This window comes from Astatotilapia calliptera, chromosome 1 (genome assembly GCF_900246225.1).
Source record: "Astatotilapia calliptera chromosome 1, fAstCal1.2, whole genome shotgun sequence".
Lineage (NCBI taxonomy): Eukaryota > Metazoa > Chordata > Actinopteri > Cichliformes > Cichlidae > Astatotilapia > Astatotilapia calliptera.
Window position 1 is genome coordinate 26,376,923 of NC_039302.1, and position 16,891 is coordinate 26,393,813.

The 16,891-nt window shown below is 41.6% G+C and overlaps 2 protein-coding genes across 4 annotated transcripts in view; both read left to right on the forward strand.

Moving 5' to 3' along the window:
* Positions 1–6,100: 6,100 nt before the first annotated feature.
* ddx28 (DEAD (Asp-Glu-Ala-Asp) box polypeptide 28) lies at positions 6,101–8,187 on the forward strand. The gene has a single exon (XM_026169555.1). The coding sequence runs from the start codon at positions 6,308–6,310 to the stop codon at positions 7,991–7,993; it is 1,686 nt and encodes a 561-aa protein (XP_026025340.1). The 5' UTR covers positions 6,101–6,307; the 3' UTR covers positions 7,994–8,187.
* Positions 8,188–10,518: 2,331 nt separating this feature from the next.
* tln2a (talin 2a) overlaps positions 10,519–16,891 on the forward strand; it is a 110,719-nt gene continuing 104,346 nt past the window's right edge. For 2 of the 3 annotated variants that reach the window (XM_026172031.1, XM_026172046.1), the window contains exon 1: positions 10,519–10,688. The gene's annotated coding sequence lies outside the window, so the exon portion shown is untranslated. Of the gene's footprint in view, positions 11,024–16,891 lie in introns of all 3 variants that reach the window. The other variant, XM_026172041.1, reaches the window with a different exon arrangement.

Genomic DNA, 16,891 nt, shown 5'->3' on the forward strand with positions numbered 1-16,891 from the left:
CCCATTAATTTCTAATCAGCCAATTTAAGCTTGTGAATGGGCTATACAAAGAGGCAGACAACTTGATCGCTGCTTGTGCTGTGATTTTGCCTGTAGATGGTGCTGACTGAATAGCAACTCTAACACAGATTTTTTGTTTGTTTGTTTGTTTGTTTCCGGAAGCTGTTTTATTCTATCCCCTTATCTACAGAGCCAAGAGAAGTGTTTCTCACTGGTATTTCCCAGCCTTTTCGATGGCTCTAACTGTTCATTTGGACACTGCTTTGCTCTTGGTGGGACTTGGTGGATTTTCATACTGTAGCACTGTAATAAGAATGCATCAAAAGAAAAGTGGTTGAAAAGGCAAGCATGGCCACTCAAACAGAAATTATTTAGATAGGTGTTTTGTTAATGTGCATCCAAATGAATGGTTTTGCTTAATGACTTAATGTCTCATTTAGTATTTAAATCACAATGTAATTCTGACTCTTTCTCACTAAAGACGAGGTAAGAGTAGATCTGCGGCTAGAATAAAGCAATAGTAAATCCATCTTTATATGGGCTGCTCCATTACCTTTAACCCTTGTGCTCTAACCCATCAATCTTTTCAGGATAATCTTTATTGGGTAAGTCACACAGAGGTTGGCATACTCTAAAACCTTAACGGGCTGCTGCTTTGATGATATTTCTGGTATTTATATTAGCATTTAGGTATTTCCTGCTTTCACCCTTCTAGAAATATTTGTGCAAACCAGTTATACACAAATCTTTTTCATCTCTTGATAAAATAGGCAACAGTGGGGCATATTCGCATCTGCATTGTCACCCCTCCTACACACACACACACACACACACACACACACACACACATCTGCAGCTGATCAAGAAATTACTGCAAGTTTTTAATGTTTCACCAAAGGTTTTTGCAACACTGATAAGCATAGATATAAAGCACTTTTTTATTGCATGCATTACTGTTAGGGCACTTTTTATGATCAAGTTGCACTAAAGAGTAAATAAGACAATACATTATTGTTTGTGAGAGAAAAAAATCAAGATGGACATTCCTGAAATCTAAGCAGTTGCAAGGGCAAAAAAGAGTCTTTATATTTAAAAAAAAAAAAAACTGCTTCAGCAGCAGAACTTTTTGCTATAATTCGCCCCATCCTTCTGCATATGCAGCAGTCAACACCGTCTTATTTTTCTGACACAGACACACATATACCTATGCAAGAAGCATGTGGGCGTTCAGACAAGCACTCAGTTCTCAAATGCATCTGAAAACATCAATATCACATTTCCTGTGGTCTTTATTTCCAAGCAAAAGCACAAAATTCAACCCTTTTCTTATTATTTGACATTTTATGAAGCGTTGTCTGTAGGCAGGTGTTCTACTTAGTTTTCTACATCTGGAGGATTACAGAGTCCTCCAGAGTTCCAAATATACATTTTAAAATGTTTTTCTAAATCTTTTCACCTATTAATGTCATGCCACTTTTGCAAAGTACTTGTTAAATTATACAAATGCACAGAAAGAGAACAAATACCTGTCTCTCATAGATGCATATTGACTTAAATAAAATTACCGTAAAACTATGCCACATTCTTGTAAGTAAATTGCATTATAGATTACATTATGCATAGAAGTCACCATATGAATCTTAAGGCTTTTTCAAACTTTATCTTATCGCCTTACCACTGAAAAGAGGAACCAAGCATATTTAAAACAAACACCACATATCGTTGTTGCAGCAGTTTGTTTAGAATGATTTTTAGTAGCAGGGTTAAGAAAACAACCTGCCTTAAAAATGTAAATTAAAATTATAGTTGTATCTGACTCAATTACAAATACAACTAGGGCACTGGCTATAAAACAGAATGAGGAAGGAATGAAAAAAAGGCTTTGGCTGAAATTGATCCATGTGTATATTAGTATAATAATATTGTAGTTATAAATTATAGAATTATTATATTATCATGTTGCAATTATATAACTTGAATGAACTTTCTCCTGTGCAGAAGTCATGTCTCCAGACCCACCCGTCTCTAATTCAGGTTACCTGCATCTCTTATCGTCGCAGATGACCTTTGAAGGGAGAAGATAAAGAAAACAAATTGTGTAGGAGGCTGTAGATGTGGTTTGTGATATTATGTTCTTGTAAAGAAAGTTATGAAGGAAAAAAAAGCAGCCTCTGCCCCCACACTGGTCCTGTTTCAGAGGTGTCATTCTTTCAAGGATTGGAGTTTGCACACACTGCAGAAATGCAATGCAGCACCATGGCAGCATGTGCAATGTTCACAAAATGTCAGTGAATATCAAACTGTGTGCAACTCCGTATCTGCATGTCAGCTGATAAGATTTTAAAAGCTCATGATAATGAAAGTAGTAAAAGAGAAATAAGAAACTATCTATGCTGTCAAATGTCTGAATGCAGTTAATTCTGTGTGCAAATTATACCTTTATTTTTTGTGGGGTAGATTTACAGACTAGCAGCAATATTTACCATGCAGAAAAGGTGTCTGTGTGATGCATATAGTTTACAAAACGAACAGTAATGCAGACACATTATGCTTTTGTTTGTATATGTCTATGTGAAAGAAATGGACAGACTTGAAAAACAGTGCAAGCCTTTACTGACATTTCTCCGATTAGGATTTTGGTTGGTGTGAAATCTACCTTGAAGTTGTATACTGCCCTCTTTTGGTCAATCTCTGGAACTGAATGTTGATGTCTAATACTTGAATAATTCAACAAACACGGATTGGTCATAAAGCCTTGTATGAATAGGGGACTCACACTATTTAAAATTTGCCCTGCAGTGTTATGCTTAATTAAATAAATTCACATGAAGTAGTACATAGACTAATACATCGTCAACTCAGCTCTTTCCTACTTTGGGTACAGCACACAGGGATTCCTACTGCCAGAGCATTTGTTTGGCCAATATGTGACAGAGTCTCTAATACTGAAAGAGTGTGTGATGTTCTGAAGCTACACTAAATCAATGAATGAGCTGATTCGTTCAGCACATGCTGAGGGTAGCTGATACACAATCAATGCTAGATCTGACAGCAGCACTGATGCAGACAGCTGATTTTTTTTTCACCCCTGATGTATAAATACCTTTGTCCTTTGCATAAAATAATATGCTGTGTGGGACGATACAAAGTCCCTTATCAAAACACAGTCATAAGAGTATTTCCATTAAACAACTGAAGAGAGGCAGAGTAAAATGGCAGTAAAGCTGCTTGTTCCCCCTGTTTGGACCCTCTCTAGATGCATGCCTATGGAGATTAGTCTCCTTTTTTATAAGCTTGCACACCAGTGTTGAAGCAACAATGAATTATCCCCCTCAAGGAACTGGGCACCAGCAGGATCTACAACAGTCATACCTCTTGTGATGATATTGACAATTAAAATGTTGGAGCAAAAGCCCAACAAGAACACATCTCAGCCACGTTTTAGGTAAAAGGTTAGGCTCTAATGATTTCATTAAATTTGTGTTTAAAATCTTAAAGGAATCAGTAAATTACAACATAATCTTGGCCTCTTTTGGGTTCAGTAACGCAAACCAAAGGTGTTATTAGGTGTGTCTGTTCAACTGTCAACATGGTAGTTGATGACAGATGTTCTGGTCTGAGTACTTCAGAAAAATGCTGATTTACTGTGATTTTTCCCCACACAGCTATCTCTGAAGTTTACAGAGAATGGTGGAAAAAAGAGAAAATATCCAGTGAGTGTCAGTGAAAATGCCTTGTTGATGCCAGAGGAAAATTGCCAGACTGCTTTGAGGTAGGCAATAGTAACCTCCAATAATCAGCTGTTACAATGCAGATATGAAGAAGAACATCTCTGAGCACACAACAGTCTTGTCAAATCCTGATGTAGATGGCCTTCAGCAGCAGAAGACCATACCAAATGCCACACACAGGGAAAACTGGACCATAGAAAATTGGATTTATTGGTTTGATGATGTTGCTAACCATGTCCACTCTTTTATGATCACAGTGTGCCCATCTAGCAGGATAGGGTTTCTATGTCCCACAGGTCAGATCCTCTCAAACTGGTTGCTTGAACATGACAGTGAGTTCACTGTACTCAGATCTCAGTCCAGTAGAGGACCACTGTGATTTGGTGGAACAGGAGATTCCCATCATGGATATGCAAATGACACTGCAGCAGCTGCATAGAGCTATCATGTCAATAAGAACCAACAGGCCAAAAGTTTCAACCACCTTGTTTAAGCTGTGCCATAAAATTAATTAAAGCCATTCTGAAGGCAAAAGCAGGCCCCACCCAGTGGTATCTTATGCATGTGTCATTGTACTGTTCTTTCTGTATGTTCTTGTTCAGCATGTAATTTTTTGTGTTGCATAATTGTAGGATTTTGTTTCTTACCGTGCCTAAGGTTATAAATGGTTTGATGCATGACATCAGTCTTGCTACATACTTGTCCTTCCACAAATAACCCATACCTTTTCTTGTCTTTTTCTTATAATGTAATGGTGGAAAAGTCAGGGGCGATCGTGGCTCAAGAGTTGGGTGTTCATCTTGTAATCGGAAGGTTGCCGGTTCGAGCCCCGGCTCGGACAGTCTCGGTCGTTGTGTCCTTGGGCAAGACACTTCGCCTACTGGTGTTGGCCAGAGGGGCCGATGGTGCAATATGGCAGCCTCGCCTCTGTCAGTCTGCCCCAGGGCAGCTGTGGCTACAACTGTAGCTTGCCTTCACCAGTGTATGAATGTGAGAGTGAATGAATAGTGGAATTGTAAAGCGCTTTGAGGGCCCTGAAAAGCGCTATGCAAATGCAATCCATTATTATTATTGGATGTTGTCCAAAATAAAGACAATGTTGGGTAACACCTCCCACCCACTCCATGACATGCTGGTCAGTCACAGGAGCACGTTCAGTGAGAGACTGAGATTACTGAAAAGCACCACTGAACGACACAGGAAATCTTTCCTGCCTGTGGCCATCTCCCTGTACAACGCATCCACTTAACACACTGTTTACTGCTACAACTACACATGTTTCTTTTTCAGCTATTTATTAATAAGTGACTTTATATGTATATATTCTTAGTTAGCGTATTGTCTGTCTTGTTAATGTTTGTTTATAATGGAGCACTGTAACAAAAAAATAATTTCCCCCAGGGATCAATAAAGTATTCTGATTCTGATTATTATAATTAATGTAGTGCTAAGGCTACAACTTCTACAAATGGTATTTGTTGTTTGGTGAAGGGGATTGAGGAGAACTCAAAGTCAAAGTCATGTGGACTGTTATTGACAGTCACTGCTGAGTCAATGACAGTGTGCTTTCTCACCCTAGAGTAATCTATTACAGTTTCTTACATTACCATATACAGCAGGCTGTGCTGAATGCCCAAGCCAGGCAACAGATGAATGAGTTACCATTGTAACAGCCCTATGATGAATACAACTTCAAAGTGGATGCACTAATCAGGTAGAATTCTTTTCTTGGGACCCTCGATTGACTTTGTTTAATAAATGTATTCTTTTATAATGCCAGTGTGTATCTTTAAATATAATCATACCTTTAAAAATTCATTATGTTTTCTTTCCGCTCTTGCCAATTATCTCACCCTTCCTTTTTCTTCTGCATAACCAGTTCTTGGTGATTAAAGGCCAGAGCCTATTCTAGGAAGGATACACGCTAGACAGGCTGTCTGTCACAGGGCTAACACGGAGAAAGAGACAAGCTTATGGCTATCCTGAATTACAAGTTAACCTAACTCACGTGTGTCTTTGAAAGGCTGGATTACCCTGATAGAAGGCGAACGACCATAGGGGGAAACTGCAGACTCCAGACAGAGAGGCCCAGCCATTGTTTTTAAACCCAGCACCTTTTTCCTCTGAGACAACAGTGCAAACCACCACCCCACCGACTGCAAACGTTCACATTACACGAGTAGATATGATAAATATAAAATGTTAAAAAATAAATAAATAGTGATGGCATGTTAATATAGGACGTGTAATATTATAATAAATAGTAATAACTCTCTCGTAAGCTACATTTCTGTCTTTTTGGTTAAAATTTAGCTCAAACAACAAAACACACGAGTTGAATCGGGATTCGGCTTTTCTGTACACCTCGTCACGCCACGCCCACTGACATCATCAGCACTCGCCGGGAAAGCATGGCGACATGACTGTCTAGTATATAAATTTCTGCGCCTTTTGGACCTTTATATTGTCTTTTGTGGAATTACTGGGCTTTATTTCCAATTTTTTTATGGTTCAGTTTTGTTGCTTTTTCTCGTCAGCCGACCGTTGGACACTTGCGAGCCGGTTAAGTATTTAAAATGCAGGCTGTGAAGGTCGCCCATCTGGCTTTGGTAGCGTCCAGAGCTCTCGGATCAAGAAGATTGTGTTGCTGTGAGCTTTTTAAAGCGTCGGCTTGGCTTCGATCTCTCGGTCAGAGTCGCTTCTGTCAGACTGGAGCAGAGACCGCGGTCATTCGTGTTCCCCGGTACCTGCAGAGACGCATTGAAAACGTGAAGGAAATTCGAAGCAAAAGCAAGATCAACACCATCAAAGCTGGAAAGCTCCTCATCCAGAGCAAGAACCCAGCTCTGAACCAGTCTGCCGGATACATCCTGGGAAAATTCGAGCAGCCTTCTCTTTGCTCTAAAGGATGGAAACATAACAAATCATTCGGTGACTATTTCAGCATCAACAACGTCAGGGCTGTTGCACCTTACGTTGCTGAAAACGGGAATGAGGACGCTGAACAGAAACCGCTAGCCACTTTTAATAATCTCCACATCTGCAAGGAGCTGGTGGAGACTTTAGAGACTCTCAGTATTAAACATCCCACCACTGTGCAGCTGCAGACCATCCCCAAAGTCATGAGAGGTCACAATGTACTCTGTGCTGCTGAGACTGGCAGCGGGAAGACGCTGAGTTATCTCCTACCTGTTATTCACAGACTGCAGGCTGATAGGGAGTCTGAAAGTTACTCTGAGAGTGCACACAAGATATGCACTGTGGTTCTTGTGCCTTCAAGAGAGCTGGCAGAGCAAGTGGCAGCTGTGTCCAGGACTCTGTGTGCGCCATTTGGTTTCGTTACAAGGACCATTGGAGGAGGACGAGGTGTGGGACACATCAAGACAGTCTTCAGGAGGGATCATCCGGATATTTTAGTGGCTACGCCAGGTGCTCTGGTCAAGGCCCTGCGGAGGCGTTGTCTGGATTTGAGTGAGCTGGGGTTCTTTGTGGTTGATGAGGCTGACACAATGTTCGACCCCAGCTTTTCTGACATGCTGGAGAACATCCTGCTCCACGTCAACGTTGCTAGTGATCCCAAGGAAACACGTGGCCTGGGTCACAAAGCACAGCTCCTCGTGGTTGGGGCAACCTTCCCAGGCGGTGTGGGCGACGTGCTCAGCAAGGTGACAGATCTTGGAAAAATAGTTATTATTAGGAGCAAGATGCTGCACTTTCTTATGCCCCATGTTAAACAGACATTCCTGAAGGTAAAAGGTGCCGACAAGATCCTAGAGCTCCACCAAGCTCTGAAGCTGCTGCAGCAAGACAGAGGTGGAGGCGCAGTTCTGGTGTTCTGCAACAAGTCTTCCACCGTCAACTGGGTTGGATACTCGCTTGAAGAGATGGGGGTAAAGCATGCACGTCTCCAAGGGGAGATGCCTGCTGCTGTGCGTGCAGGAATCTTCCATTCCTTCCAGAAGGGCAACGTAGACGTGCTGATATGCACGGACATTGCCTCACGTGGCCTGGACACATCCAGAGTGCGCTTGGTGGTCAACTACGACTTCCCAGAATCCCACACGGACTATATCCACCGAGCAGGCAGAGTAGGGAGAGCAGGTGGTGTAGAGGATGGGGAGGTGCTCAGCTTTGTCACCCATCCCTGGGATGTGGAGCTGGTGCAGAAGATTGAGACAGCTGCACGCAGGAGATTGAGCTTGCCAGGCATGGAGTCCGACATACATGAACCAAAGCCCATAATGTTAAATGAAATGGAGTAGATGGTTTTTGTGTGTTTGTGATTTAAATGCAAAACATGGAACAGAATAGATTTTAAGGAATGGTTATTTGAAACTAAACTGCAGTCAGAACCTATAAAGCTCACGTTTAAGAATGATTTGTGTGTGCTTCACATCTAAATGTATTTTTCTGCCATGTACAAAATCTTGTCAACACCTTTATCTTTTGATTAAAGATGTTCTGCTTGTACAGATACAACATTTGTTGGGTATATTTCTGTTAACTGATGCAGTTTGTTTTTTTTCCAAAATGATTTCACCTCAAAGTAAAACCTAATAGCATATTCCTCCTGTGCAGTTGCATTTACTAACATGAAGAAGCATAAAAGATTATTGGCTGTCCAAGTCTGGATTGGAAAGCGTCTAATTTTTGAATCTATGTTCAATCTTTCTTTAGGAGCAGCAACAGTTTTGATAGGTTTGTCACGAATCTTATGTTGCAGACTTAAACCTCCTCAAAACATCTAAAAAACCAAAACTTTTAGTTATTACCTCATAAAAAGTTTTAAAATCTGTAAGAGCATTAAATTGCAGTTAGTGTTGCCCTCGTTTATGTATTGCATGTATTCTGCCACAAGGTGGCGGCATTTGGCTGATATTGGTTTGTAGAGGGTTTAAAGGTGATTACATGTGCAGGGGAAGGATTTATGCATTTCTTTATTTTGCTTTCTGCTCATTGCAATTAACTCGGCACAGTGTAAATAGCATATTATGTGCCCACCTAGTAGTTTGTGTGCTGTGGCTCCCTGCATGTTGTTTTGTGGTATAGATGTAGCTCATCAAACTAAAGCAGTAATCAAAGTGTTACAGCCGAATAGCTCTTATTGTGGTAGGTCTGCAGTACTTGAAAGGATTTCCCCCTCCTCTTTCATGTCTATGAGTACTTGTTGAAAGCAAAATGAAAAATTGCAGGCTTTTATTTTGTAATGCTCATTAATGTGCCTGGTGATTTAAGCTGGAGTCGTTGTGGAAGTATTGAGATTACAGGGGCAGACGGACCTCAGCGTGAGGCAGACAGAGTTAACAGCACTGAGGGTATCAAGGGGCTTCCATGAGAATGTTTGGTATTTAGCTGTAGTTGTCCTGCTCCAGCTGGGGTCGACATCTTTGAGCTTTTCCCCCCACGTAGGTTCACATTTCACCCCAGTTTGCCCTGACAACAAGAACCCGATATCCACTTACAACATGTGGAACAACTGCTGCCGATCCCTCAACTTATATTCTTGTTCAGTTTTAACCAGAGTGGCCCCTGTAAAGTAAAACACCTAAATACTGTGTAGAGTTTCCTTTATTTGTCTCGCTCCCACATAGTTTGCTGGGTCCCATTTCCCAAATGGCTTAAATCAGTGGTTTAAATCCATCATTTAAATCATGGAGCACATAGAGCTCCATTTGACCACTTTGATTAAGTGGGTTGAACTGGTATAACATAATAACACACATAACTGATTGTTTTTACATTATTTCCCAGTTCTAAAGCCGCTAAGCAGTTCAGTTGGTTATTAAAAAGAAACTTACTGGCTCAGCTCCTCACTTTAGTGGCGTGGCAGGCCGTGGGTGATGTGAATGTCAGTAAGAAGGCTGACAAACATTGATGATTCAGAACTGTGGCCTGGATGAAATTAGCAGTTCAGACATCCACTTTCATGACGTTGACTTAATACATAGTTCTTCATTTATTACTATTGTGACATATGTGCAGCTGTCTTCTGGGGCTTTGGGGGAACTTCACTGAGTTTAAGACAATAACTCAGTCAAGGTCAAAGGGACTGTGTGTATATAACCTGAGAGGTGATGGAGACAGTCTAAGATGCATTCTAGAAAATGTGCCAGTCCTATAAGCTCAAGCTCAATTTATTCTATCTGCTGATTTTCAGTTCAGTGTTCAGTCAAAAAAAAGTTGTTGTTTTTTTAGTGTTTCCTGATTTGGAAATTTGGCTCATATTGTGCAGTTTTGTACATCAGTATCAACATCTGCATATTTGTCTGCTGGAGAGAGAAAGTTTCTCTCAGTCACTGGTGTATGAACATGTTTTTGTGACCCTACAAGTGGTTTAGAGATCTTTTGCTGTCCACTATACTGCTTAGTCAGTCAGATATTTCCATTTTTTCAGTGTGGGAAGAAGCAGTAGCATTAAATATGAGAATTATCAACTAGGTACATTTCCTTCTGTGTTATAAAATCAAAGCTGAATATTTTTTCCCAAGCCCTGGACTTTCAAAATATTTGAGCAGGTGGTGATTTTTGCGTGTCTTTTTTCTTCTTCTTTTCTTTTCTTTTTAGTTTCTGGTTTTAGCACATCAATGCTCGTCTGTTACTAAAAAGAAGAAGAAAAAAACAGGAAGAAAAAGAACAGTGTGAAACTAACACTACATCACCGAACCCGATCCATTTTGTAGTTTAACTGGGTACAGATATGACCAAACGGACTACAAAACGCTTGGGCCATTAATAATGACGCATTTCCTTTTTGCCCCACCGTAGGATTATCCCCCCGTCCCCTCCCCTCCCCATTTACGCACACACATACACACGGTACCTCTGCTGCTCACACACTGTTGGCCACTTGGAAATTTCCCCTCAACGCGCAGGATATTTTAGTGCTGAGGAGCGGGGCTGCCGGCTAATGTGCATCTTCTCAGGGCTGACTTGCCTGAAATGCCCCAGCATTTGAAGGTAGGTTTACACCCCCCCGTAATCGGTTTAATCTGGTGACCATCTCCCCCCCTGGCAGCAGCAGATCTGCCTGACCTCTCCGACCAAGCTTTTTAATCAAACTGCATGCTGTGTGTGAGCGTGAGAGTCCCAGCCCCTCTCTCTGCTCTGTGACTGCGCTGCATTTTTTTCTGAATGGATCTGCGGTCTTTCAGTCGCCGTGATGCTCATTTGAATTAACGAAACTTATGGGGGTCTCTAATTGCTGACTTTTGTGGTTGCATCGCGTCGTTTTTTTGCTTTTTCTTTCTTGGGCGACTTGTACAGACCACATGGTTGCAGCAGGGGGTCGCCCGGTGAGTTTGGTTTTCTGTCTCTTATCTTTCCGTTTTCCCTTCTTTTGGCCTTTGAAGCCGCAGGATCGAGCGTGCGGTGAGTGCGGAGTCTAAAGAGTTCACGGAGCGGCTGGTATCCTAACTTGCATTGCACTGGCCGGAGAAAACCAACCTCCGCCATGTTTCCATGTCAGTCAAGCTGCCTCTCGTACGAGCAGGCAATTGTTTCCAACTTTTTAAATCATCGTTTTTCACGCGCTTGCGTCGGAAACGCACGCGTTAAAGGCTGCAACCTGTACGAAGCCAGTTACAATCGCCCAATATCACATGGCTTGCAGGAGGAGGGGAGCACCTATGTTTGAGCTGTAGGCGTTATTGCCACCTTTTATCCGTGGCTGAGTGCACGTGATTGCCATTCTTCTGGCTAACCTGTGATGGAAAATGCGAACCGCGACATCTTGGAGTAATGTATGGCTCCACCACTGCAGCAGGTTGTATGGACTAAATGGTGAGGATGAGTGGCTCAGCTGCCACACCCCTTCATAGAAAGACGAGGCTGGTTATGTTTTTACACTGATCACATGTTGTTGTTATTATTAGTATAGCAGGGAATTTGGTGATGTCTCCAAATGTCTCCTCTTGTTTGGCGTGGGACTGAGCTGGGAGATCACCTGTGTGTGTGTATGCTAAGTTTGTGTGTGAGGAAGGATCAGTGCAGGCCATCGCTGCTAGTATTAGAATGAATGGACCTATCAGCAGCCTGGGAATTTCAGTGAGCCTGGTGTGTAGACTGTGACAGTTCTCATGAGATTGCTGGCCAGGTATGGAGGAAGAGTTGCCTGTAATGCAAAAGTACTCTCCTGAACACCCCCCCCCCCCCCCCCCCCTTAATACGCACACACACCTCCTTTGGATCCCCCCACACTTCCCTTGAATTCCTCCACCCCCAAAAGCTGCCCAGACCTTGGCTTGTCAGAAGAAGACACATGACCTTATTGGCTGCAGGCTTGAGCGTGTGTGTAGTGCCTCGGGAGAATGCTCTCCTGTGACTGTTCTTTTAGGTATGTTGAACATGAGTCTGAGCGTTGAGATCCGGCTGACAGTAGGACAGCGTACCCGTGGGGAATGCTCGGCAGATATCGGATATGTTTGCCCAGAAATCTATAGTTAATAAAGAGGCTTCAGCAAAAGAGAATGTCATCGCTCCACCTCAAGTTGCCCTTTGTTAAAATCTGTCCTTTCAAAATGGCAGCTCTCGTCTAATGAGCCCAGCTTCTGTTTTCTCCTGCTTATCATTTATTCTTCTGTACATCTCTGAAAATGTCATTCTCCCGAGCCCCCGTACCTAGCTGTTACTATCTGCCGTCGCCGCTGCTTGGTATGCAGCTCTGGCACCGGCGACGACACCGATCATTTATTAAACTGGCCAAACTCACTCTGGCTTCCTTGACATAAAAGCAGCAATCAACAGCGTTTTCATTACATTAGCAACCGTGCTGACCTTTTGGAGAGTGTGTTTATGCATCCATTAGACTGTTAGTAGTTTTTCAAAGCGGAGTCCTGCACAAAACCCTTTTTTAATTTTTCTTTCCTTCTGTTTTTTTCCCCCCAGTGTAACTGTTCAGTTATTTGGTGCTGAAGTCAATGGAGATGGAGTGAGAATTGCAGAGATGTTCTTGATAAAGTATTTCAATCTGCATTTCAAAGTATCACACTTTTTTTTTAAAAATTTATTTATTTATTTATTTTATTTTAAAGATTTCTCACATTAATAAATGCTGTATGTATAGGTTTAGCAGAAGTTTACAGCTGGAAGATTGCATGGAGTGTGATTATCATTTAGCTTGTCGATATCTGTTGGGGATTTTAACTTTCAATGGAAATGTGCTCCTGGCTTCAAGTCCAATCTGTGGGGTTACTCATCAGCTGCACATGGCTAGTTTATTGATTTTTCTCATTGTTCTGCATGAAATCAGGCCTCTGCTGTCACCTCTGACCACAGAGAGGAAGTAATGAGCAAACTGTAATGACACTTTAATGACACTGATAATGCAGCGGATTAGTTTGCGGTTGCCATGCTCAGTCAGATATTTCTGCTGTGCTCTGTTGGCAGGGGGAAAAGGAACATACAGAAAGTGTTATTTTCATGGTCAGGGTCAGCAGTGTTGTTGTGTACAGCAAGCAAGTTCAAGTTTTCTATTGAGATTTTCTTTGAGAGACTGCAAGAAGGGGAAAAAACACTCTGCTTGTGAACTGTTTACCCTTTAAAAAAGTATTTTATGCAAAAGCTGCAAAGTGAACAGACTATTTGTAATGCAGGTGGAGGGAAAACAGTGAAAGTTGTGCAACGAAAGCTACATTCATCAAACGTAATACAGCTTAGGTTCAAAATTCTGAAGCAGCAGCTATCCCTTGATGCTCGTTCCAGAGTCGCTCTGAGGTAAACCAGCTCTGGTTGCTTTTAATGCTGCACTGACCTCGTGAAGCTCTGTCTCTACTCTTCGTTTGTTTCCCAGGGCAGCTCCCAGCTGGTCACCTGGAATTAATTTTGTTGTTTTTTTGTTTTTTTTAACGTGGCTCTCAGGGCCTGAAACAAATGTTTGGAGCTGGTTGCCAGATTGGTAACTAAGAATCGCTGTTTGGCTGAGAAAGCTGGCAAAGATAATTGGTGTAGTTTAAACTGTTTGAGTGACAATGTTCTTGTGTGGGTATGCAATTATAGATGATCATTGTATGAATTACTTGTCAGGGTGAAAAGGGGAGTGATGACCTCAAGCATGCCTAATCACATTTGCAGTTTGACTCATGTCACATTGATGCTGTTGATTTGTTTAACGATGACATTAAAGCTTTTACTCCTGAGCATGCACTGAGCAGGCTTAGTCAGAATAGTCTCATCTACGTTCAGCGTTCGTACTTGGATACACGGCGCCTGCTTGCCCTTGTTTAGGGATGTCTTGTTGGGCTATTTTACATCACCTGTTCCTCTCTTTTGCTACTTTGTTAGTTCAGCCTCTGAACAACTAGACTAGCAGACTTGTTTTATCAGTCGTGAATGGTTGATGGTCTAACTTTCCGTCGCTTAAATCAGGTTTTTGTTTGACTTCAGCATGTCAGTATGTGTGGTGGGTCTCTTTGGTGAAACTAACATTTTGACATTTATCTTTGTCCTTTATGTTCTTCAGCCTCAGTGATGGAAAAAAGCATAGCTGTAACTTTGGATTCAGCTAATGAATCTTTTCAATCCATGGGTGCAAACGTGCTCTTAAATATAATCCTTGAGATTTATTGAAAAAGAGTGTTTTGTTTTTGTTAAGCAAAAGCTATTCAGTGGTTTATACTCCCTACATACCTTTCTTTGAAGCTCTTTGCACTGTTACTGGTGGAGTCCAACATTCCTGCCTTGTATTCTAACAACCTGTGTATGCATAACTGCAGTGTGAGTTTGCATGGCTGCTCTGTAAGCAAATAAATCAGTTCTTCTGCTGTGTTTATGACAAATTAAATACTCGAGGAGCGCTTGCAGCCCACATTAAACCCCACCTGATGCTGCTGTGTAAATCAAAGTGTTAAATCAGATAGGCCTGACCCAGTGACAAGATTTACAACTTTAATGTTTCATGTCAGCTCACAGAGTTCATCTGAAAAGGCTCTGTAGGGCCATTTTCATGGAGGCAAGAGCTTCAACATGGCCGTATGGCTGACCTGCACACAGTAGAGGCAGAAGTGTCTGTTCCATTGTTATATTTCTTGTTCTGCGGTTCTGGATACAACTGCAGAATTCCCTCTATGTATAATAATTATATAATAATTTTCAGTTCAATTTAAATCAGTTTTTTTTTATGTGCTAAATAACAACAGCCGCCACCTTAAGGCGCTTTATATTTTAAAATAATGAACCCAAAATAATAAATAAATATAATTTTATTTATATAGCACCTTTCTAGACAGAATCACAAAGTGCTGCACATAAGATAACGAGTCATAAATTTTCTTTTTTTTTTTTTTTCAAAAAAAAGAAAAAAAAGAAAAGACATAGAGCTGTAGCAGATCAGAGGTGTAGGCTGGTGCCAGTCCGTGCACAGCTCTGTAAGTCAAGACCAGGATCTTAAAATGGACTCTAAATTCAACAGGAAGCAGTGGAGATGAGATAGCAACGGTGTCACATGTGAATACTTAGAGGATTTTGTCAAAAGCCTAGCTGCAGACGATCCAGAGAACCTTTGCTTAGACACATAAACAGCGAGTTACAATAGTCCAAGCACGAGGAAATAAATGCATGTATAGCAATCTCCAGTTCAGAGCGAGATAAAATCTGGCTTAGCTTAGCCACATTTCTTAAATGATAAAAACAAGACCGAACCAGAGATTTCACATGACCATCCAATGTGAGGCTACATCCACACGTACCCGGGTATTTTTGAAAACGCAGATTTTTCTATGCGTTTGCACCTTTCGTCCACACGTAAACGGCGTTTTTGGTCACTGAAAACGAAGATTTTTAAAAACTCCGGCCAGGGTGGATGTTTTTGAAAACTCCGTTTTTGTATTTACGTGTGGACGAGGAAAACGGAGAAAACGCAGCGTCAAAGATGTGTGCCTTTTTTTTTGACGTCACACTGTGCGCCACGTTATTGTTTCGGTGAAATTAATTTCTACAATACTGTTACTTCTACTCTCTGCGGTGTTTAAATGCTTACATATACACACAGTTACTGTCCCTCCACACATACGACTTGGTTCTGCTTCTATGCCCCAGTTTTGTTTACTTTTTCCCACCGAGGCTTCTAGACTTCTGATTGGCCAACATTTCTACACGGTTAGGAATATATCACCACCTGTTGCTTTGGCATGTTCCTAGCAGCGTTTTCCTTCATTTCTGCGTTTACGTGTGGACAGGATTATTTTTTTAAAACGAAAACGGAAAATCTCCGTGGAATGTAAGCGTTTTGGGCCGTATCAATCAGGATGCACAACTCTGTGAAAACGACTGAAAACGCTAGTGTAGACGCGTTTTCACCGTTTTCAAATCTACCCGGGCTAGTGTGGACGTAGCCCGAGAGAGGACCAAGAGCTTTCACTATCTGCGATAAAAATCTGCCAGGAGCACATACGAGGACTTCGGTTTGCCCCTCGTTGAGTTGGAGGAAATTTTCAGCCATCCAACGTTCTAACAACCTGTGTTAGAACCGAGAAAACCTCAACAATCAGACAATCAGCAATTACTTGGCAACAGTGCGAAGGAAAAACTCCTTTTTTAACAGGAATAAACCTCTAGCAGAACCAGGGTCAGGGATGCACATGACCGATCAGGGTGAGAGGAGGAAGGCAGGACAATAGACACTGTGGATGATTAAATGCAGAGTGGTGTATGAACATCACTGTTCAGTGGGAAACCCCCAGTAGCCTAGTCCTGCTGCAGAGTAACCTGGGTAGGATTCAGGGTCACCTGGTCCAGCCCTAACTATATGCTTTAGCAAACAGTAAAGTTTGAAGCCTAATCTTAAAAATATAGAGAGAGTCTGTCTCCATAATCCAAACTAGGAGCCATCCTATAAACCACATGTAAGCCAGCATTCTGAGAGCAAAGTGCTTTGTTGGGGTGATGTGGTACTATGTAGTCTTTAAGATAAGACGGGCCTGACTATTTAAGACCTTGTATGTGAGGAGAAGGAGTTTGATTCTGGATTTAACAGGGAGAGGCAGAAAGATTAAAATACAAAGGGTTCTTTCTTTCAAACTTCAGTTTGTACAATTAAATGTCTCACATGCTGGGAAGAAAAAAAAAAAATGAATATTTTGGTGTTCTTTATGCCAGGATCTGACTGGAGACATTTTAATGAGTGTCTGGCCCAGTTCAAGTTAACAAAATCAGAGAATTTTACAGTT